This window comes from Aquarana catesbeiana, linkage group LG03 (assembly GCF_042186555.1).
Source record: "Aquarana catesbeiana isolate 2022-GZ linkage group LG03, ASM4218655v1, whole genome shotgun sequence".
Taxonomy (NCBI): domain Eukaryota; kingdom Metazoa; phylum Chordata; class Amphibia; order Anura; family Ranidae; genus Aquarana; species Aquarana catesbeiana.
Genome location: NC_133326.1, coordinates 248,310,985 through 248,334,485, shown reverse-complemented (window position 1 = coordinate 248,334,485; position 23,501 = coordinate 248,310,985). Strand labels below are relative to the sequence as shown.

The following is a 23,501-nucleotide window of genomic DNA, read 5'->3' as shown; positions in this document are numbered from 1 at the left end:
TTCATGTCTCCTATTTGTGTGATATATACTGAAACTAATTGACCTGTGATCGCTGTTACCTAAATTGCCCCGTATTTCCACATCTGTTATCAGGTCTGTATTGTTGGTAATCAGTAGATCTAGTAATGTTTTATTTCTAGTTGGTGCGTCTACCACCTGACCCATAAAATTGTCCTGCAAGACATTAAGGAACTGGCGAGCCTTAAATGAATGCGCGGTTCCCTCCGCCCAGTCTATGTCTGGATAATTAAAATCCCCCATTATGATAACACTTCCCATCCTTGCTGCTAATCCAATTTGTGATAGGAGATCCGTCTCCACTTCCTCCCTCAGGTTAGGGGGCCTATAGCATACTCCCAGTATTATTTTCCCCTTAGCTTCATCCCTTTGGAGCTCTACCCATAAAGATTCCACCTCCTCCCTAGCCCCCTCAGTGATGTCATCTCTCACATTCACTTGTACATTATTCTTGATATATAGGCATACCCCTCCCCCTTTTTTACCCTCTCTATCCTTGCGGTATAGGGTATACCCTTGAATGTTTGCCAGCCAATCATGAGAGCTGTTGAACCAGGTCTCTGAAATTCCCACAAAATCCAAATCCTCCTTGTACAACAGTATCTCTAGTTCACCCATCTTGTCCGCCAGGCTCCTGGCATTGGTGAACATGCCACATAGTTTAGACCGGTCGCATATTGTCGCATACATGTACAGTGGGGACGGAAAGTATTCAGACCACCTTAAATTTTTCACTCTTTGTATATTATATATTTATATATTGCAGCCATTTGTTAAAATCAAAGTTCATTTTTTTTCCTCATTAATGTACACACAGAACCCCATATTGACAGAAAAACACAGAATTGTTGACATTTTTGCAGATTTATTAAAAAAGAAAAACTAAAATATCACACTGTCCCTATTCCGCGTACACACGATCGGACTTTACGGCATACTTGGTCCGGCGTACTGGATTTCGTCGGACAATTCGATCGTGTGTGGGCTCCAGCGGACTTTGTTTGCTCAAAAGTTGGACGGACTTAGATTTGAAACATGTTTTAAATCTATCCGACGGACTCTTCTTTCTAGCGGACAAACCGGTCGTCTGTGTGCTAGTCCGACGAACTCAAACTGACGCATGCTCTGAAGCAATTAGAAGATGGAGGCGCTCGGTCTGGTAAAACTAGCCTTCTTATTGAAGCTAGCACATTCCTCTTCTGTGATCTTTTAATACAGCGCTTTTTTTTTCTTTATAATGCGAGAGGAATGAAGTTGTTTTGGTGCTTTTTATTCACACAGAGTTCTCACAAAGTACTTTCTTCATGATTTATCCTCATGCCATGACTAATATGATATTTTTTAAAAGCCAGATCTCCATAAATAAAGTATTAAATTAGATTTTGGACTCATCTTTTTTTTTTTTTTTTTTTTTTTTTAGATTTAAACACTATCTATTTTACAATGTGTGCTAAATTATACAAAATGTTTTTTTTTTTTTTAATTTTATTTTTGTAGTTTCAAGTTACCACAATAACCTTAATATTTTGTGTTGTTTTAATTAACCTTAATGAGGTTGGTGTCCCTTGTTAATTAGACATAGGGGGGTTTATTTTCCAAAGGCAAATTCATTTTTCACTACAAGTGCAAATTGTACTTGGAATTGCACAGAAAGAGCATTTTGAAGTGCCTTCCCTGTGGATCCGAGGGGCACATGCAAGGAACCACAAAAAAAATGTAAACCTTTTTCTTGCACATGATTGTATGATAAAATCAGCAGAGCTTCCCCTCATTTCAGCTCTTCCCCTCAGATTTACAGCGACTGAACTTCCAACAAGTGCACTTGCAGTGCAATTTCTAAAGTGCACTTTTCACTAGTACTTTGCACTTGATTTTCTAAATGATTTAGCCTTTTGGAACAAACACACATATGGGTTGATTTACTAAAGGGAAAAAGACTGTGCACTTTGCAAAGAGCAGTTGCTCCAGAGCTTAGTAAATGAGCAGAAGCTCTGCTGACTTCCATCATCCAATCATGTGCAAGCAAAAATGCTGATTTTTTAATTTTCCTTGCACAGGATTGGGTACTCTTTGCAAAGTCAAGCCTTACCTCATTTCCTAAGCTCTGGAGCAATTGCACTTGCAGAGGGCAACTGCCCTCTGCAAAGTGCACAGTCTATTTGCGTTTATTAAATCAACCCCATAGTCTTTTTGACCTGTACCTGCCTACTCCCCAACAAAATGTCGTTTTGGAATCAAAACACATAGTCAATAACGTAAGGTAATTAAAAAATCCATTTATTTTGGTTAACAAAAAATTAGGAAGGCAACACTTGAGACACTTTTGGAATCTGTGAAGCCTTTCGTCCCCCAGGACACACATCAAGTTTTAGGACAAGAAAATTGGTATCTTGCAACTAGGGAGCACAGGGAGCACAGTAAGACCAGACAGAAACCAGGCAATCACTTTCGAGTCTTCCGTGGAGCCTTCCCTGCACGCTTCTCTGCAGCCTTCCCTCCACGCTTCGCTGCAGCCTTTCTTGGAGGCTGTGCCTCTGGTGGTGTACTTGGGGCAGGAGGAGGAGGAGGAGGAGTGGCTTCATCTGCTAGATAGGTTGTAGCAGTAAGCTCCCCTCTCAAGCCCTTCTGATAGGCCTGAAAAATCAAACCCTCACAGAGGAGGCGTTGCCCCTTTTCCAGTTCCAGCAATCTGGTGGCCATATATGTCCCATATGCCTCCTCTGCATTGGGTGGTATGCTGAGGATTTGGCTGGCTTCACGAATGAGGGCTAGGGATTCCTCCTCAGTTTGTGTCATTCTTCTGGGCCTTTTGGTGGTAATGCGGAGGAGAGGCACCTGACACTCCGTGCGGCTTCTACTGGGCCCAGCCACAGCCTCCTCCTCTCTCCTACTGGGCAAGGCCTCCTCCTCTCTCCCACTGGGCAAGGCCTCCTCCTCTCTCCCACTGGTCAAGGCCTCCTGGCTGAGGTCATCCTGTGTCAAAAAAAGGGACATAGTTGTAATTTTGTGTTACGCAATCACACACAATTTTCAGCTCATGACTTGCAAATATAATTATAAACAAATAGTAAAGGCTATCTATTTGACCCCACCATTATTCCAGCTCATCAACAATATCTGAAGTACATAGGCGTGCGCACAGGGTGTGCCAGGTGTGCCTGGGCACACCCTAATCGCCTTGTGTGGTGCATATTCCGCCCTTTTTAGACCACTGATATTTCATCCCCCAAAAAAAGTTACAAAATACATTAATTGATTTAAAAATAAAATAGAACTAATGACAATGTCCACTGCCCTACTGACACCATCAGTACATATACACATGCATATGTATTTGAGCTTTGGGGTGCACACCCTAATGCAAGAGGCTGCGCACACCTATGCAGAAGTATATTTTGGGCCACTACTGTCTAGTGATATGTCTACATATTAATATTTGTGATGAAGTCATTTGTTATGAAGCACTTAAAAATTTTAGACGTTAACATCATTAATAACATTTACACAATCACAAATTCCACAAAAAAGGATACCTGATTGAAGCTGGGCGCATCCACTTCATCAAGGCTGAAAAGGCCCAGTTCATCCTGGGACTCCTCAGCTGGGGTAGAGGTGGATGGAAGGCTGGAGGGAAAAGTGGGGGGAAGGCTGGAGGGAAGGCTGGAGGGAAGGGTGGGGGGAAGGGTCGAAAGTGATTGCCTGGCTTCTGTTTGGTCATCCAGGAATCGCATTTTGTGGTAGTACCACAACTTGGGTACATAAACTTGGTCGGCTGCTGCTCCGGATCTGAGCGACTCCTGGATTTTATTGTGTTCCCGCTTATACATGTTTCGCAAGATACCAATTTTCTTGTCCACAAACTTGAGGTCTGCCTGGGGGACTCGAGTCTTCACAAATTCTAAAAGTGTGCCCAGTGTTGCCTTCCTTACAGCTCGATTGAAATATAGTGGGTGTTTGACCTCCCACAGGTTTTTGTTTTCCTGATATAAATCGATAAATCTGGACAAAAAATCAGCCTCTTTAAAGGGATTCATTTTTGCTGAAAGACAAGACACAAGATCAAAACTGGAATGTCAGTCAGAACTCCCAGGATTATTTTGTGAAGAATCTAGGGGACACATATACACACACACACACCCACGTTTAATCTTACCTTCGTTTATGACGCTCGCTACTTCTGCATGGACATACGTAGGCCATCGTAATAGCTTTATATACACTGCGCATGTGTCATGCTCCGCCTGCGTCGCCCGCCCCTGACGTTCTTTAGTACGATTTGTCCCTGCCCCTTCACTCTTAGTTGCGCAATGGGAGTATATCGAGAAAGATTGCGGAGAGATTCAGTGGAAGTAGCGCGGAGGAAAGCCCGGAGTCACAACCATCCACATCCCGGAGGAGATATAAGGCCACCAACATGGCTTTTGAAGAGATGGTGGAGATGGTGTCCATATTGAGAAGGGAGGACTATGATGGGAAAAAAGGACCGTACACACGACCGAATATGCGTAAGGACAAAATAATGTCCTTAGTTGTCACCGCTCTAGAAGCTAAATTTGGCACTAAACGTTCGAAAGAACAATTGAGGAAGTGGTGGTCTGACATCAAAAGTAGGGAGCCAGAACAATATTGGCGAATAAAGAAGCTGCTTAAAAAAAGTAAGTACTTGTTGTGTTTTCCTATTGAGATACTTAACTTGCATGCTGATCCATATTTTTTACGTTTATACAGCATCGTTCGTAAAGACCGTTCTTTGTAAAATACATATGATATGAAAGAAAAAGACGTTATTTTTTCGCCAAATACGATGGTACAGGGTTGGACATACATTTAGGTCTTGAAAATTTGTCGTATTCCCAAAATGTGGTGATGTGGTGTAGATGTGTTTGAAAATATAATGCTTCTTCAAAAATGATTCAGTGTAATGTAAGGACAGGACACAGCAGCTGGTTCCACATCTGGACTCACGAGCACTATAGTGTACTATGTGACCATAACTAAATTTTTGAGGGGTAATACACATAGGAGATCATTGAGGTGTCTGCATCTGTGAAACTTGCATGAAAATGTGTATTGTTTAGAATTGTTATTCAGAGGTAATGTTCATCCTGTCTTCTAAATTTTTGAGGACAAAAAAAGGCAATTGTCCAGAACTCATAATCAATGTTTCATATTAATTTGAAAAATCTAAAATATCACTGTGTTTTAACTATACCTTTTGTTGAATTATCATAGGGGAGAAAAGACTCAGACAACAGTCCAAGGATCCCAGGACCCCCCCAAGTCACCAGCCTGAGGCTGAAGATACCCCAAGCCCCAGCCCAAGACCACGCTCACCCGACGAGCTGGAGGAAGAGGAGGTGGAGGAAGTGTGCAAGCTTTCAACCCCACCAAGTGAGTGACTGACACCCCAGCTTAAGGTAATGTATTTAGGCGTGCATATTTTAACCCTTTTTTTTTAACACACATTTTAGGTGAGCTTCTGGTTGTGGAAGGCCAAGCAGCAGAGCCATTCAGCACAGACAGTGCCCAAAGACTTATTGGCCAGATAATGTTGTGGAATGGCCAAATTGATCAAATGCGTGACCAAATTCACAGCATGAAAATTCGCCTGGACTCCATGCAACAGGAAATGAAGAACATGATTGATGTTTTGGGCAGAATATAATAACGTTTTGCCTAAAAACATCAATCGTATTCTTCATTTCCTTGTCAAGTTTGTTTCTTCTTCCAATTTTGTTGTAGTTTTTTCCTTCAAAAATATTTTTGCTGATGCACACGGTGTGTCATCATGTGTTATCTTCCATCAGGGGATATCAATGTACTTGTTTTGTGTTTGCAACCCCTTCATCCTCAAAATTTTTTTGTGGTGAGAGGAACAAAGGGATTGCACACACAAAACACGTACATTGCTCCCCCATGATGGGAGATAGCACATGTTGACTTGACCCTTTTTTAATACACAAATTTGAGCATCTGAAAAATGTAGGATTTACAAGGGTGACATCACCAGCACCGTTATTAACATGTTGAACTTTGTAAGTTCTTTTATTTTTTTGTATGTTTTTCAAAACACTGTTGTGAATTGTAATTTTTTAAACAAGGTCTATTTTTGCTTAAATATGCCTTTAATAACCTTAAAAAAAAAAAAATATTAAAAAAAAAAAAAATTAAAAAAAAAACAAAAAAAAAAAAATTCCAAAAAATGCACCTTTCAATGTGCACACAGTAAAATGTTTTTACTACTACAATGTGTGTGGCTGATTATTTATCAATAAGATGTTTTGCTAATTTTTGTGTGGTTACAGTGACAAAGGGCCTTATTAACTAAAGGTAAATGCACTTGCCACTACTACAAGTGCACTAGGAGACAGACAAAACTAAATGCAAACAAGAATAAAAACAAGATATTTGAGCCAAAATGTATTTATTTATTTTTTTGGGGAAAAATTATAGCTCTTGTTGAATAGCAATGGCCCCCCGACCATTAAAATAATTCACATATCGGTCACGCACTTGACGTGCGGTTTGGGGGGCCAAGCCATTACGGCCAATTTCCAGGCCTGTCAGTGGTTGATCAAGTACAAGTCCGGCCTCAGGCCCAACAGAGGTCATATATGTAGCTGAATGTCTTCTTAAGAAATTATGGAGTATGCAGCAAGCCAGTATGACATGATTAATTTTATAGTCCGCCAGATTTATGGCTGAGAGGAACAAACGGAACCGGCTGGCCAGAATCCCAAAGGCATTCTCCACAACTCTTCTTGCTCTGGCCAGCCGGTAATTAAATACCCTCCTCTCAGGGGTGAGTGTCCTTTGGGGGAATGGCCTCATCAAGTGCTCGCCGAGAGCAAACGCTTCATCAGTGATAAAAACTAAGGGGAGTCCATCCACATTCTGGTCATCAGGTGGCAATCCCAGGCCACCAGTCTGGAGATGCTGGCACAGCTCGGTCTGTGCAAAGACTCCTCCGTCAGACATCCGGCCGTTCTTCCCCACGTCCACAAACAGAAAGTCCAAATGTGCCGAGACCACCGCCATCAAAACTACACTATAGAACCCCTTGTAGACCCCTAAGACCCCGAATGGGGTGGTGGCACAATGCGGACATGCTTCCCATCAATCGCCCCGACACAGTTGGGAAAGTCCCAACGGTCAGCGAACTGGGAGGCCACAGTCTGCCATTCCTGTGTACTGGAAGGAAACTGTGGAGTGAAAAAAAAAATTAAGATAAGTACTTTTAAACATAACTTGGATATCAGATTACACAAAAACATTATTGAACAACAGCAGTCGAACATTATTAATATGTGTGTTTGTAATTTTTATTCTAAAAAACATAAGGCCCACTTATACGATTACTCACCCCCTCTGATGGCCCATTGATCAATTTGAATGTGGGGGGAGGGGTACTAATTAGGTTAATAAACACACCTGACAGTTTGAAATATTTGAGGGGGTGGGGGAGGGGTTCTAATTAGGGTCAAAAACACACCTGACAGTTTCAAACATTTGAGGGGGTGGGGGAGGGGTTCTAATTAGGTTAATAAACACACATGACAGTTTCTAACATTTGAGGGGGTGGGGAGGGTCAAACAGTACAATGGAGCTGACAATATACATTGTTCAAGGGACTATAGGCTAGAGATATAAATGAACCCAGGATTGCATGTTGGGGAGGTTATTGAAGGAAAAAGGCAAAAAATTATTAATGTCAAAAAACAGCCATGCATGAAGATAAAGGGGTCATTCACAGCATATTCCAAGCATAGTAATTATGTAACGAGGCATTTCGACTATACATTAGCAAACATTTAATACATATCATGTAATGTTAAAGGATAAAACTTACCTTCATATAGTCCTTCTGCAGGACCTAAATGATGGCAGAACAAGTCTCTGGGATTATTATCCCCAGATCCTGGGGGGAGATGCCTGTCGAGAACTTCAAGTCCTGAAGACTTCTCCCAGTCACTAAGTAACGTAAAGTGGCAACTAGCCTCTGCTCCGCACTGATGGCTTGCCTCATGCAGGTATCCTGCCTGCTGACATAGGGGGTCAGCATAGCCAGCAGACACTCAAAAACAGGGTCCGTCATCCGGAGATAATTCCTGAAATCGTCAGGATTATTCTCATGGATCTCACGGAGCAAAGGCATATGCGAGAATTGGTCACGCTGGCGCAACCAATTCTTCATCCATGAACTCCTCCTCACCCTGTTCATGGACTGGACTTGGGTCAAAGTATTAACCCCAACACCAAGTCCCCGCGTAGCACAAACTCGAGAACGAGTACGTCCACGCGACATGGCTTCAAAATGGTCGGCTGGTCAAACAAACTTATAACAAACGCACTGAAGAACAGCAAGGCCTATGAAGAACGACCTGAAAATCAGGAACGAGCGGACCAGAACGACCTGCTAGGCAGGTTACGAACTGACCAACACGCACTGAGAAGCAGATACAAACCTCACAAGCACAAACTGAACCGCAGAAAACTATCGAAATAAGCTGAAGTGTGAAAAGCGCGAATCGTCTCTAACCAAACTTCTACTAACACGAGATAAACACGAGATTAGCAGAAGGAGCCCAAAGGGTGCCGTAGTGGGGCTTGAACTTCCTTTTTATAGTCCCGTCGTACGTGCTGTACGTCACCGCGTTCAAAACTAGTAGACTTTTGGAGTGATCATGTGTGTCCAAGTCCGTCCGTTTTTAAGTCCGGCGCACCTAGCCGACAAAGTCCGGCGTAAAGTCCGCCGAGCAAAGTCTGCCGTAAAGTCCGCTCGTGTGTACGCGGCATAAGTATTCAGACTCTTTGCTCAGTATTTAGTAGAAGCACCCTTTTGATCTAATACAGCCATGAATCTTTTTGGAAAAGATGCAACAAGTTTTTCACACCTGGATTTGGGGATCCTCTGCCATTCCTCCTTGTAGATCCTCTCCAGTTCTGTCAGGTTGGATGGTAAACGTTGGTGGACAGCCATTTTTAGGTCTCTCCAGAGATGCTCAATTGGATTTAAGTCAGGGCTCTGGCTGGGCCATTCAAGAACAGTCACGGAGTTGTTGTGAAGCCACTCCTTCGTTATTTTAGCTGTGTGCTTAGGGTCATTGTCTTGTTTGAAGGTAAACCTTCGGCCCAGTCTGAGGTCTTGAGCACTCTGGAGAAGGTTTTCGTCCAGGATATCCCTGTATTTGGCCGCATTCATCTTTCCCTCGGTTGTAACCAGTCGTCCTGTCCCTGCAGCTGAAAAATACCCCCACAGCATGATGCTGCCACCACCATGCTTCACTGTTGGGACTGTATTGGACAGGTGATGAGCAGTGCCTGATTTTCTCCACACATACCGCTTAGAATTAAGGCCAAAATGTTCTATCTTGGTCTCATCAGACCAGAGAATCTTATTTCTCTCTATCTTGGGAGTCCTTTAGGTGTTTTTTTAGCAAACTCCAGGAGAGGAGAGGCTTCCGTCGGGCCACTCTGCCATAAGGCCCCGACTGGTGGAGGGCTGCAGTGATGGTTGACTTTCTACAACTTTCTACCATCTCCACAACTGCATCTCTGGAGCTCAGCCACAGTGATCTTTGGGTTCTACTTTACCTCTCTCACCAAGGCTCTTCTCCCCCGAAGGCTCTTCTCCCCCGATAGCTTAGTTTGGCCGGACGGCCAGCTTTAGGAAGGGTTCTGGTCATCCCAAACATCTTCCATTTAAGGATTATGGAGGCCACTGTGCTCTTATGAACCTTAAGTGCAGCAGAATTTTTTTTGTAGCCTTGGCCAGATCTGTGCCTTGCCACAATTCCATTTCTGAGCTCTTCAGGCAGTTCCTTTGACCTCATGATTCTCATTTGCTCTGACATGCACTGTGAGCTGTAAGGTCTTATATAGACAGGTGTGTGGCTTTCCTAATCAAGTCCAATCAGTATAATCAAACACAGCTGGACTCAAATGAAGGTGTAGAACCATCTCAAGGATGATCAGAAGAAATGGACAGCACCTGAGTTAAATATATGAGTGTCACAGCAAAGGGTCTGAATACTTAGGACTATGTGATATTTCAGTTTTTCTTTTTTAATAAATCTCCAAAAATGTCAACAATTTGTGTTTTTCTGTCAATATGGGGTGCTGTGTGCACATTAATGAGGAAAAAAAATGAACTTAAATGATTTTAGCAAATGGCTGCAATATAACAAAGAGCGAAAAATTTAAGGGGGTCTAAATACTTTCCGTCCCCACTGTATATAAAGGAGAACTGCAGAAAGCCTGGGCCTGGGCCTGTAATTCATTAAGTATATTTATCATTTGGTGTCAAAACACTGCTGCAAAATCTCCTTTCTCCCTACTTTTCATTGGCTGCCTACATGCTTCCACATCCAGTTCATAGTACTGACAACTTCAGTTCCATTAGTGAAGAGTGCTAGCAGCAGAAGTATTCCAGCAATAGGTAAATAACAGGAAGACTGAAATTCTGCAGCAGTGTTCCCAGCGAAGTAGACCATGAAGGGCAGTCTCATTTAAACATTACATATATATCATCAAACTCCAAATAAAATGTTAAGCTAAGCACGCTATCTGAAGGAAGGACTAATGTCCGGTATTCACTGGATAATCTTTACTTACCCCGCAACCTGTGTTCCTGATTCTTCATTACCCATTTCTAACCTGGCTTGCTTCTGCCCAAACTCTGCTGAACTCTGGATTTTGACCTCTGCTTGTCTCTGACCACGCTCTGCTGAATTCCTGATATTGACTTTACCTTTCTGCATGACCATGCTTCCATCATGCATGACCCTGACCTGGCTACAGACTTTGTTCCTGCTGTTTAACCGTGTTGAGCTCATATTGCCTCCCGACCACGTCTCTGATCCTGATGGCTACCTGCATTGTCTCCAGGCTACAGCCTACAGACTGTCCACCACAGCTTCCTCCTAGTGGGTCTCAAACACTGCTGGCTACAGTCTGGTTGCCACTCCTACCGGCTATCTGGTTCACCGGCACCCATGCTACCATGTGCCTTGCACCCATGTAACCATATTCAGGGATGGCAGGGCAGGTGCTACCATAAGGTGGCTTAAGCAGCTGCCTTAGGCTGCCAGGATAGGAGATTGGGGGGGTGGTAAAATCTGAATCCCAGAACATGGACCAGAACCACAAGGGAACCTCTCATCATTTTGCTTCCAACCAAGGTATGTGACAAAATTAGAGATTAGAGATTCCATTAGAGACTTTGCACCAACAAATTGTGGCCCTTACTAAACCCACAAAAAATCAGCAGGAAGGTTATTTCCAACTTAAGGGTCTGATTCAGAGCATTTCTGCCTCCACCACCTCTTCAGCTCCTGGCCCATGAAAGAGTGCACCCACACCAGCTTCTACCTCTGGAAACACTCAGTCAGTGACTCCTTCTGTGGTGATACCATCACTAGGACCCCAGGTGCCAATGCCTGAATGATTTTCATCCCTGCTGACAGATGAACCCCAGCCATAGGCACATCACCTCCTGGAAAAATGCAGCCATGTTCTCAAGCCGGAACCCAATTTTTCAAGTTGATGGCACAACTTTATGATGATATTAATAGGGAAAGTACACACCTACCAGCCTCAGTGTTAGCAAGTGTATGGGAATTGCGATCATGTGATCATGAGGAAAATCATTTAAAAACGGGTTAAACGCATCCATTTTTTTGTATTTGAACGATAGCAATAGTATCAATAGTATATTAGATAATAGTAGGACATTAGCGGCACAAAGGGTTTCCTATTACTTTAAAGCGGAGTTCCACCCAAAAGTGGAAGCTCCGCTTATCTGCTTCCCCCCCCCCCCAGTGCCACATTTGGCACCTTTTGGGGGGGAGTGGATACCTGTCAAAAACAGGTACTCGCTCCCATTTCCATGTAAGAGCGCTGCGGCGACCTACGTCATTTACTCCTTCCCCCACTGCCTTCTGGGAATCACACATAAGTCCCAGAAGGCAGCGGGACCATTCAGCAGGAAACAGGCTGTGAAGCCGCAAGACTTCACTTCCTGTTTCCCTTAGTAAGGATGCCGGCACCTGCATCCTAAGCCAATGGATGGGTCAGCTTCGGTGCTGACATTGCGGGCTCCCTGGACAGGTAAGTGTCCAAATATTAAAAGTCAGCAGCTACAGTATTTGTAGCTGCTGATGTTAAATTATTTTTAATACAGGCTGGAACTCTGCTTTAAATACATTGGGGGTTGTTTATGAAAGGCAAATCCACTTTGCACTAAAAGTGCATTTGGAAGTGCAGTCGCTGTAGATCTGAAACAACAAGTGCACTTGTAGTGCAAAGTGGATTTGCCTTTCGGAAATAACCCCCATAGACTCTAGATGTGCTTTTAAATAAAAAAATGTCCCTGACTCCCTTTAAAGAAAACTAGCACTAAAGGTCATATAAGCTTGTGTAAGCATGGTTCAGGGAAAACATTTGTGGTGGCACCAACGTTTTTATCTTTAGAAAACAAGACTGCATCTAGCAGATCAGGTTTTATGTGTGAATTTCTGCCAGCTACAAATAAGCTTGTTTTAGGTCGAATCTCAAACTTGGAGGATTGATTTGCTCATTTCTTCTAGAACCCATTACAGCACAGAAGCTTCATCTTAAAAGCATTTCAGCGTTGGAAAACCACAAGGGAAGTACTGCATAGTACACACTTATCTAATTATACAGGTACATCTTTCCACAAAAAAGAGGTTTTATTTGTAATTCAGTGATATATCCCAAGAAGAACCTGAAATTTCTTCTTGTATTTACTGCATTTGTTTTGTTGGTCCCTCCACTCTTTTCTATCCACGGTATTACCTGAAAAAATATTACCTGAAATAGGAATTTCTAATCTCAAAGAAGAATTCATTTAAAGGATAAGTTCAGTTTAAAAAAAATAAAAATAAATGCACATTTGTTTGCAGGTTTTTTTGGTTCCTGTAAAGCATTGCACCAGCGATCTGCCATGCAGGTCTCCAGAAGATCTGCCAGTGTATCTGTGTGCCTGTACATCTCGTATGAGCAAGCAGATACAATCTGACAGGAAGAGAGAATGCACTACCACAGCGCCGTGGTAGTTCATTGAAAACTACAAGCCAACAACCGCAAAGGCTGCCTGACCTTGTAGTTTTCCATCCATAGGACACTGTGAATGACTGGCGCGGCCAGGTGGGCAGAGCCCCGCTTGGCCATGTTTTTTTAACATCCTAACAGCTAACGGGGGGGTAGAAGATTATGCTAGTGTCAGATAGGGGAATCGGGGAGCTGTGGGGGCCGGTCCGTTCGCAAAACACATAAACCCTGAATATGAGTGTGACATGTAACAAAAGGTGAACTTATCCTTTAAGAATTAAAGGAGAAGTATGGCCATAGCTCCTTTAGCTCTACTTCTCCTGTGGGTCACAGGAGAGCAATTAATTCTGCACGCTTGCGACCCGTATTCAGCTGACAGCAGACTAAAATCTGCTGTCAGCTGATGTCACTCAGTCGCTGCAGACTCTGGAGTGACCTCTACTTTAATGGCAGCTGGCTCACCACACCCCTGACAGTGACCAGCTCTCTGCTAACTGAAGACTGAGAACTGAGCAATCAGCTGTCTTTGATCACTCAATTCTCTTAGCGGTGGAGGAGGACAGATGCAGCATTAAACGATGTTGCATCCGCATAGGTGAGTATGTACAGTATCTCACCAAAGTGAGTACACCCCTCACATTTTTGTAAATATTTTATTATATATTTTCATGTGACAACACTGAAGAAATTACACTTTGCTACAATGTAAAGTAGTGAGTGTACAGCTTGTATAACAGTGTAAATTTGCTGTCCCCCCAAAATAACTAAACACACAGCCATTAATGTCTAATCTGCTGGCATCAAAAGTGAGTACAACCCTAAATGAAACTGTCCAAATTGGGCCCAATTAGCCATTTTCCCTCCCCAGTGTCATGTGACTCGTTAGTGTTATAAGGTCTCAGGTGTGAATGGGGAGCAGGTGTGTTAAATTTGGTGTTATCGCTCTCACTCTCTCATACTGGTCACTAGAAGTTCAACATGGCACCTCATGGCAAAGATCCTCTCTGAGGATAATGAAAAAAAGAATTGTTGCTTTACCTAAAGATGGCCTAGGCTATAAGAAGATTGCCAAGACCCTGAAACTGAGCTGCAGCACTGTGGCCAAGACCATACAGCGGTTTAACAGGACAGGTTCCACCTTTCGGCTTCACTGCTGGTTCCCTACTGTGCATGCGCAAAGCGCACTGCGATTTCTAATTGGGCCAGTGGCAGAGGAAAGAGTAGGGAGGCCAAACTTCCGGGAGATCGGGCCGCTGCTCATCTCCCGGAAGTGGGGAAGGGGACCTTGTTCCCCCCTCTCCCTTGAAAGGTGCCAAATGTGACACCGGAGGGGGGGAGTGTGTAAGAGGACGTTCCACTTTTGGAAGCCTGGCCTGAGGAATGGCATGCAGTCACTGCTAGAGTGCACACATGAAATATACATTTATTTTTGTTTGTTGTTACCATAAATTCATTTCCCGGCTTATATCAGTGCTGCCCTAGGATCTGTTATACAACCTATACAAAGCAAAGCTTTGCTGAGAGGCACATGAGGGCTAGTACACTGAACAACTGAGTTCAATAAGGTTTAAGTTATTGACCGAGAAGTATGCATACTGTATGTTGAAGGTAAGAGGCACAGATTATTAAAGCAGGCGGTAAACATAACAGCCAGAAAATTAGCATTTGTAGCAATGGTTGCCTGTGTGCCTCTCCCAGCAAAGGTTTATTATGAGTAATACACACATTTATATTCCTTGCACATTTCTCTTTATTAAACATTTCCTGTGTGCTGAGTGCTGATACATTTCATGGAAAGCACCACTGGGACATTGATAATTAAACAAAGAACAATATTTAATGAGGTAAAAATGTATTTATAATTTTGAAAATGCAGGAGCATAAACATAATTTGGATGATAAGCGCGAGTTACCAAAAAGTATTCCTGCATTTTAAAAAATGTTTATCCCCATTACCTTTTATTAATATACTTTTCATATACTTAGTAAGATACCCGCCACAAAATCTTTTTAATTGTACAAACACATCTATTAAAGCTTGGTAATGCTCGTTAGGAAAAATGGCTTCCCCAAACAGCATGAAGGAACAGTGCAGCATGACAGTGTAAATCAGCTTGCCCCACTGGAGCTATGAGACAGCTGAGAAGACATGCAAATGTAATATTCAGCCTTCTAAATCTCCTCTGCCGTTCTGTCTGAAAATCTCCCAAGTGATATTTTTCACAGTGTGCAGTATTTAACCCAACATGCACTCTGTCCATGCCTGCAAGCTTTTACTTGTCTGACTCTAAACTTAGCACAAGCATTTACTGAAAAATGTGATAGGACCCAGTGGTCTCCAACATTTTCTACTATTTAAGTATACATATACCATAAGAAAATATATCAGAAACCTGCAGGGTCTTCCCAAATAAGGTGCTATATTCCACAATTTATGTTTTTATTTAGTGCATACACAAACAAAATGTACTCAGAGAAGAGACGTTAATTCTTTAGGGGCATAAGACTTCCCAGAACAATGTGCCAACAAAGTAAAACCATCACTCCTTCTCTGACTGCATCAGTGCACATTTACCAAAGGGACCGAAAGTGCAAGGCATACGGGCAAGACTTGTAGGTCAAATTATGAAATTGTATGACCGAGTGCATTGCTTAAATAGCATCTTCTGATTTGTAAGCAGTCATACAAGAAGGTAAACACAGGATGAACATTTTGTCTAGTGATATCAGTAAAGGGTGGCACCTCATACTGAACTCTCTTGTGTCACAAAAGGCATACATGCCCAACAAAGACATAACCCTCAAAGTCTATTTCCATCTTTTCCATGGATCAGACAAAAAGATATAGGACTTTACTGAATTTGCTAAAGTTTGAGGAGTAAAAGATGGATCCTGCTTGGTTGCTTTGGATTACCCTACTTTATAGTGGGATTTCTGCCTAAAGGGAACCAGTACTGACAGAAACATATAGTCTGCCATTGCTGACCTTCATGAATACTTAAGCAAGTATGAATAATTGAGTCACTAAAATGAAATAAGAGGGCTGTTAGCAATATTTTAAACACCAGAACTGCATATTTATTTCAGGTCAGAAATGCAGGCATTATCAAATGCAACGAATGAGGGTTGCAGCCAGGCAACAAGCAGTTTCAGGTGAGGCCACCAAGGGCAGCCCTTATATTTCTGTCAGTACAGATAAGTTTTAAAGCAGCCTATATACAAGATCCTGGAGCTACTCAAAAATGTCTCCTCCGTTATGGAAAAAGTACAAAAAATTATGCAATTTGACTGATTTAGGAAGTCCAGAATGGTTTCAGCCACCAATTTTATTTATGTGACAAAGGGAAAGGTTATATACAAGTTCCAGTCTGCCTTAAAAAACTACAATTTTTAACCCTATAAGCGATATCTGAGCACAGAACTGATCATTCAGTAAATGCTATGATGGGAGTTACCTTGGGCCCACCAGGCTTTATGTTTATACATTCCCCCATGTCTGCAGTGATCAACTGTACATGGTAGAGAGCAGCTACTTGTCTGATTCAATTCCTTCAGTGCCAGAAGTCATACATTATTGTCTCTCTGATACACTGCATTGAAGTAATGACTGAAGAAACAGTGTAGCTAGACCCCGCTAAGCCCCACATGCTGTACAATTCCAGCCAAACAATGGGGAAAAGGGATGCACATCGACATCTATCCTTAATTCCTCTCTTGTTCCCAGCTCTGCTGCTCTGTATTACATCATGCTAACCTCTCCTTGTACAATGCAAACGGCAAACAGGCTGTATATAAACAAATTAATATTTACATTGACTTGGGCCTGTGATTATAGTTATTTTACACGTAAACAACAGTCAAATGTAAGAAGCAATATTTGCAAAGTTGCTTGTTGTACTTTGACACAATAAAAGAGATATGTGCTTTTAAATATACAGGTATCCTTTAAATTAGAACATATATAATATTTTATGTAAGTTATCATTTATAAACAATTTCCATAAGCACAGATTTCTGCACTGAAAATAAATTAAGTTTGAGAAACAATACTTGTACACAACATGTACAATCCAGTTAAAATATTTATCATGCCCACTTCCCTTGCCTAGTATTCATTATTGCTTACATTAGTTTCCGCACAGTCACCAGTATGTATAATGTAAATGGAAACATAAAAATATCTGCCCATTCATAGTTTATGATGAACACAATAAATGGAAGATTCAAAACTGACATTGGCTATGCAGAGTAGCACTTGTGATCATTCTATTCATTTAGAAGACTTTACTGTATCCGAGGGGGACCAATCAAAGGTGTCAAGAGAGAACCATGGTAAACAATTATGTTTTCAACTTCCATCCATCATAAATCTTGTTGGAGAAGGGAAGCACACATAAAATATTCATCTTTGGCATACATGTCTGAAAATAGCCACGAGAGAATCCAATGTTGCACTGGTTATCATCAGAAATGGTCTAATACTACAATTTTTATATAAACATAATCATGCTGGTTGGCTTATATGAGGTATTTCACGTGGTTCTAAAGGCTGAAGGTTTTATACCTTAATGTATTCCCTGTATTAAGGTGGGCACTTGGTGGGGGGGCCAGGAGCAACACTGGGGGACCCTGGAAGAAGAGGACCAGGGCTGCTCTGTGTAAACCACAGCAGAGAGCAGGAAAGTATAACAAGTTTGTTATTTAAAAAAAAACTAACACAACTAACAATCACTTTAAGCCTATGTAGCGATATGGACTCTCAGTAGAAAGCACCGTACCTTTCAGTGTTTCTAGACATCGCTTGTCCCCTTGGTAATCAGTGATCACACTTCTGTGTGTCCAACAAAGTGAATTATGGGACGTATAGTTCTCCTTCAGGCTATTACTATGCAACCATGTACCCGAAGACTACACATCCTAGGGTTCTCCGCGGTGACATGAAGGTTGCTGGGAGTGACCATAAAAGGAGCGAGAAGCCCGCACAGAGTCTCTTCCTCCTGGGCCTGACGTGAGAGGTCGCGGCCTACCACGTGGAGCCTTACTTCCAACCCGGGGCCTAGCTCTGTTATCTGCTGTTGGACATCCTGTCGCTAAGATCACTTGGATCGCCTGTCTGCCGGTGTGGGTGCGTGGGGCAAGTTTCACTTCGGAAGACCAAGACAGCGGATCCACTGCCTGAGTGCTGCTACACGTGTTCCTGTCCAGAAGGCCTCGGATCAATTTGGTCGTTGGTGAGAGGGAAAATTGCTCAACCCTATATCTATTCATTGCCACTATTGCAGAACACTGTGCACAGTAATCTTTACCCCAAGAACACTTTACTGCATTGCTTGAACACTGTGCTCAGACGCCTTAAATCTTCACCACTAGGAACCTATTGCTTTATCTACAACCAAACGGATTACAGTTAATGAGCTCCAACTAGCTAGCGAAGAACATCAGATCTGCAACGTAGAACTCTTTTGTCATTATTTCCTATTACTATAGGATAGCATAGGCTGGCTAGATTACATTTTTCTCAAAGTAGACACGTAAGTAGTTAACTGAAACATCCGCTAGGAGGTGACCTTCGATCTAAATACAGTGTACATATACAGTATCTCACAAAAGTGAGTATACCCCTCACATTTTTTGTATATATTTTATTATATTTTTTCATGTGACAACACCGAAGAAATGACACTTTGCTACAATGCAAAGTAGTGAATGTACAGCTTGTATAACAGTGTAAATTTGCTTTCCCCTCAAAGTAACTCACACAGCCATTAATGTCTAAATTTACAAGTTATGCGCTGCGCTTGGGTGACCCCAAAAACAAAATTAATAATAACCAACTCTGTGTTTACTAGTGTGATAATATTAAATACAAATAATATGAATGTTGAATAAATAAACAAGGTGTGAAAAAACAAGTGCTTGTTACACCATAAATTAGTGCTTAATAGTGCTTGTTACACCATACATAGTGTCTTAATCAACATAAAAAGTGCTTAGTGCTCAATATAAAGTTTCCTGCTATTTTAAATGGAAAAATTAATAAATAATAAATAATGAAAAAAAAAAAAAAGTTCTCTTTATCACTCTAAATAGTGCGTGCAAATAATGTCCAACAGTGATAATAAAACAATGTGTGCAGGTGGTGTTCAGCTGTGACAACAATCCAACATCATGCCGAAGATATCCTGAGTGCTGCAAAACATGCTCCTGTGCTCCTTCGTGACCCCCTTAAGCTAATGTGCTCACCTCAGAGCGTGTGACTCAGCTTCTACCCTGAATCCAAATAGGCTTTGGAGCCACCCCTGGGCTCAGTCTCAGTGTCTGCTGCACTCCTCCAGCTGGAAACAATGTGGCGCCATACATATAAATGAAAAGGAAACTATATAGTGTAATATAGTCAAAATACTTTTATTAAAAGAAAATGCTCCCCACACTGGGGTACTCACATGGCACTGGTGCGTCAGTGCACCATACTATAACGGCTTTCTATGCACAATCACTGGATGTTTGGTGCAGTATGCTGTGCTGGGACAGCGCTGGTGTAAAGTCTGTGTCAGTCTCTCCGTCCTGGCCCCTCCCCTACGCGTCTTCGACACAGGGATCACGTGTCATCATCAGGGGGATATGAATAGACAGATGCTCTACAGAATTATATAAGGCGATCGCGGCCATTTTGCCATAGATCGCAGACACTCTAATGCTAGGCTACAACTTCTGTTACGACTAATGAGCCTATCCCATCACACTAACCCTAACTGCTGCTGAAAATAGTAAGTGGGGAAAATTTGCCTAGTGTTATTTTACGACCTGTCAATAACAGCCGAATGAGACTTATTTATAAGTGTAATTCCAGGATAGAGCTCCGGTACCCCGCACAGCGCATACCACAGCATACCTCCAAAATTACAGATAAATGCATATCTACATATAAAATATAATGAATAACAGTAATCTAGGATTAAAATCAAAACTAAAATTATTGTACCGCAAATTCCCTGTCCATGCGATTATAAAATGCATCTCATCAGAGTGATCTGAATATGTGTGTGGGGTAAACAGATATCCCCATTATGAATCAATATTTTATACATTAAAATTATTATACCACGAATCCCCTGTTCATGCGATTTTAAAATGCATCTCATCAGATTGATCTGAATAAACGTGTGGGGTAATTAGATAGCCCCATTATGAGTTAATGTTTTAATATAGTATGATGCACAATGAATAAAAATAAAAATATATAAAATAGATAAAATTAGGAAATAAAAAGATAACCATAGAAGACCATTAAAAGGCTATCGCTCAATCCTCATCCTCAATCCTCATCCTCAATTCTTTATTCAACCCCCCCGGGGGTTGAATAAAGAATTTGACCTTAGGTGCTTCCTTAGCAATTTTTAACTAAGATCGAGCATTCCTGGTTTTTCAGGCCTATTCATTTCCCAGCTTGAATGTTTGATTGATGCGTATCAATCACGTATCTCTAATGTAAGGATTATATTAATATATAGGATTTGAGCGATGGTTGGTACGTACATGAGGATTGAGCGATAGCCTTTTAATGGTCTTCTATGTTTATCTTTTTATTTCCTAATTTTATCTATTTTATATATTTTTATTTAATAATATTTTCATATTTTATTCATTGTGCATCATACTATATTAAAACATTGACTCATAATGGGGCTATCTATTTACCCCACACGTTTATTCAGATCAATCTGATGAGATGCATTTTAAAATCGCATGAACAGGGGATTCGTGGTATAATAATTTTAATGTATAAAATATTGATTCATAATGGGGATATCTGTTTACCCCACACACATATTCAGATCACTCTGATGAGATGCATTTTATAATCGCATGGACAGGGAATTCGCGGTACAATAATTTTAGTTTTGATTTTAATCCTAGATTACTGTTATTCATTATATTTTATATGTAGATATGCATTTATCTGTAATTTTGGAGGTATGCTGTGGTATGCGCTGTGCGGGGTATCGGAGCTCTGTCCTGGAATTACACTTATAAATGAGTCTCATTCAGCTGTTATTGACAGGTCGTAAAATAACACTAGGCAAATTTTCCCCACTTACTATTTTCAGCAGCAGTTAGGGTTAGTGTGATGGGATAGGCTCATTAGTCGTAACAGAAGTTGTAGCCTAGCATTAGAGTGTCTGCGATCTATGGCAAAATGGCCGCGATCGCCTTATATAATCCTGTAGAGCATCCGTCTATTCATATCCCCCTGATGATGACACGTGATCCCTGTGTCGAAGACGCGTAGGGGAGGGGCCAGGATGGAGAGACTGACACAGACTTTACACCAGCGCTGTCCCAGCACAGCATACCGCACCAAACATCCAGTGATTGTGCATAGAAAGCCGTTATAGTATGGTGCACTGACGCACCAGTGCCATGTGAGTACCCCGGTGTGGGGAGCATTTTCTTTTAATAAAAGTATTTTGACTATATTACACTATATAGTTTCCTTTTCATTTATATGTATGGAGCCACATTGTTTCCAGCTGGAGGAGTGCAGCAGACACTGAGACTGAGCCCAGGGGTGGCTCCAAAGCCTATTTGGACTCAGGGTAGAAGCTGAGTCACACGCTCTGAGGTGAGCACATTAGTTTTAGGGGGTCACGAAGGAGCACAGGAGCATGTTTTGCAGCACTCAGGATATCTTCGGCATGATGTTGGATTGTTGTCACAGCTGAACACCACCTGCACACATTGTTTTATTATTACTGTTGGACATTATTTGCACGCACTATTTAAAGTGCCAAAGAGAACTTTTTTTTTTCATTATTTATTATTTATTAATTTTTCCATTTAAAATAGCAGGAAACTTTATATTGAGCACTAAGCACTTTTTATGTTGATTAAGACACTATGTATGGTGTAACAAGCACTATTAAGCACTAATTTATGGTGTAACAAGCACTTGTTTTTTCACACCTTGTTTATTTATTCAACATTCATATTATTTGTATTTAATATTATCACACTAGTAAGCACAGAGTTGGTTATTATTAATTTTGTTTTTGGGGTCACCCAAGCGCAGCGCATAACTTGTAAATTTATCCTATGCACGTTATATGAAGCGTGATTAGCGCATGCAGCTGGAGGTAGCACAAGTAAGGCATAAGATCATTGTGGCTCACAGAATTTTTCCATTTTGAGCCATTAATGTCTAAACTGCTGGCAACAAGAGTGAGTACACCCCTAAGTGAAAATGACCAAATTGGGCCCAAAGTGTCAATATTTTGTGTACAAATTGGAAAAGGTAATTTTACTGCGCTATCCTAATAATTGAAAAAAAACTGCAACTACAATGTGAGACACACACACTAAAATAATGCTGTGGTCGTATGTCACTACTGATTAGATGGTTGAGGAATACTATTAAGAACTGTATACTCAGTGGAACTTCTTTTTAAACAGCCCGTCAGAGTGGAGTAAATCTTTTTTGGAGAACTTTTGCCAAAATATTTTCTTCTTCTTTCTTCTATTTTAATTTTTTATTATTTTATTATTGCACATTTCATTTGTGGTTGCGTACAATTTATGTATTAGTTAGCTATATCACCTATATGTCACAATATTTTTTGATCACTATAATCATACAGCGCAGCTTTCTTTGTTATACAATATTTTGTGTGGCCACCATTATTTTCCAGCACTGCCTTAACCCTCTTGGGTATGGAGTTCACCAGAGCTTCACAGTCCTCTTCCACTCCTCCATGAGGACTAAACGGAGCTGGTGGATGTTAGAGACCTTGCGCTTCTCCGCCTTCCACTTGAGGATGCCCCACAGATGCTCAATAGGGTTTAGGTCTGGAGACATGCTTGGCCAGTCCATCATCTTTACCCTCAGCTTCTTTAGCAAGGCAATGGTCGTCTTGGAGGTGTGTTTGGGGTCGTTATCATGTTGGAATACTGCCCTGTGGCCAAGTCTCTGAAGTCATGCAGACCAATTTTATGCTGTGTGTGGCGTATGATCTGAGCACTGACAGGCTGACCCCCCCCCCCCACCCCTTCAACTCTGCAGCAATGCTGGCAGCACTCATACATCTATTTTCCAAATACAACCTCTAGATATGACGCTGAGCACGTGCACTCAATTTCATTAGTTGATCAGGGCGAGGCTTGTTCTGAGTGTAACCTGTCCTGTTAAACCGCTGTATAGTCTTGGCCACCGTGATGCAGCTCAATTTCAGGGTATGGACAATCATCTTATAGCCTAGGCCATCTTTATGTAGAGCAACAATTCTTTTTTCAGATCCTCAAAGTTCTTTGCCATGAGGTGCCATGTTGAACTGCCAGTGACCAGTATGAGCGATAACACCAAATTTAACACACCTGCTCCCCATTTACACCTGAGACCTTGTAACACTAACGAGTCA

General features: G+C 41.6%; 1 protein-coding gene across 4 annotated transcripts in view; it reads right to left on the bottom strand.

Moving 5' to 3' along the window:
• TMEM117 (transmembrane protein 117) overlaps nt 1-23,501 on the bottom strand; it is a 440,409-nt gene that overhangs the window by 18,917 nt on the left and 397,991 nt on the right. The window contains exon 7 of one of the 4 annotated variants that reach the window (XM_073619950.1): nt 2,369-2,991. The exons of the other annotated variants lie outside the window; for them this stretch is intronic. Coding sequence (XP_073476051.1) covers nt 2,461-2,991 — 531 coding nt within the window. The 3' untranslated portion in view covers nt 2,369-2,460. Of the gene's footprint in view, nt 1-2,368; nt 2,992-23,501 lie in introns of those variants that run through there. 4 annotated transcript variants of the gene reach the window in all.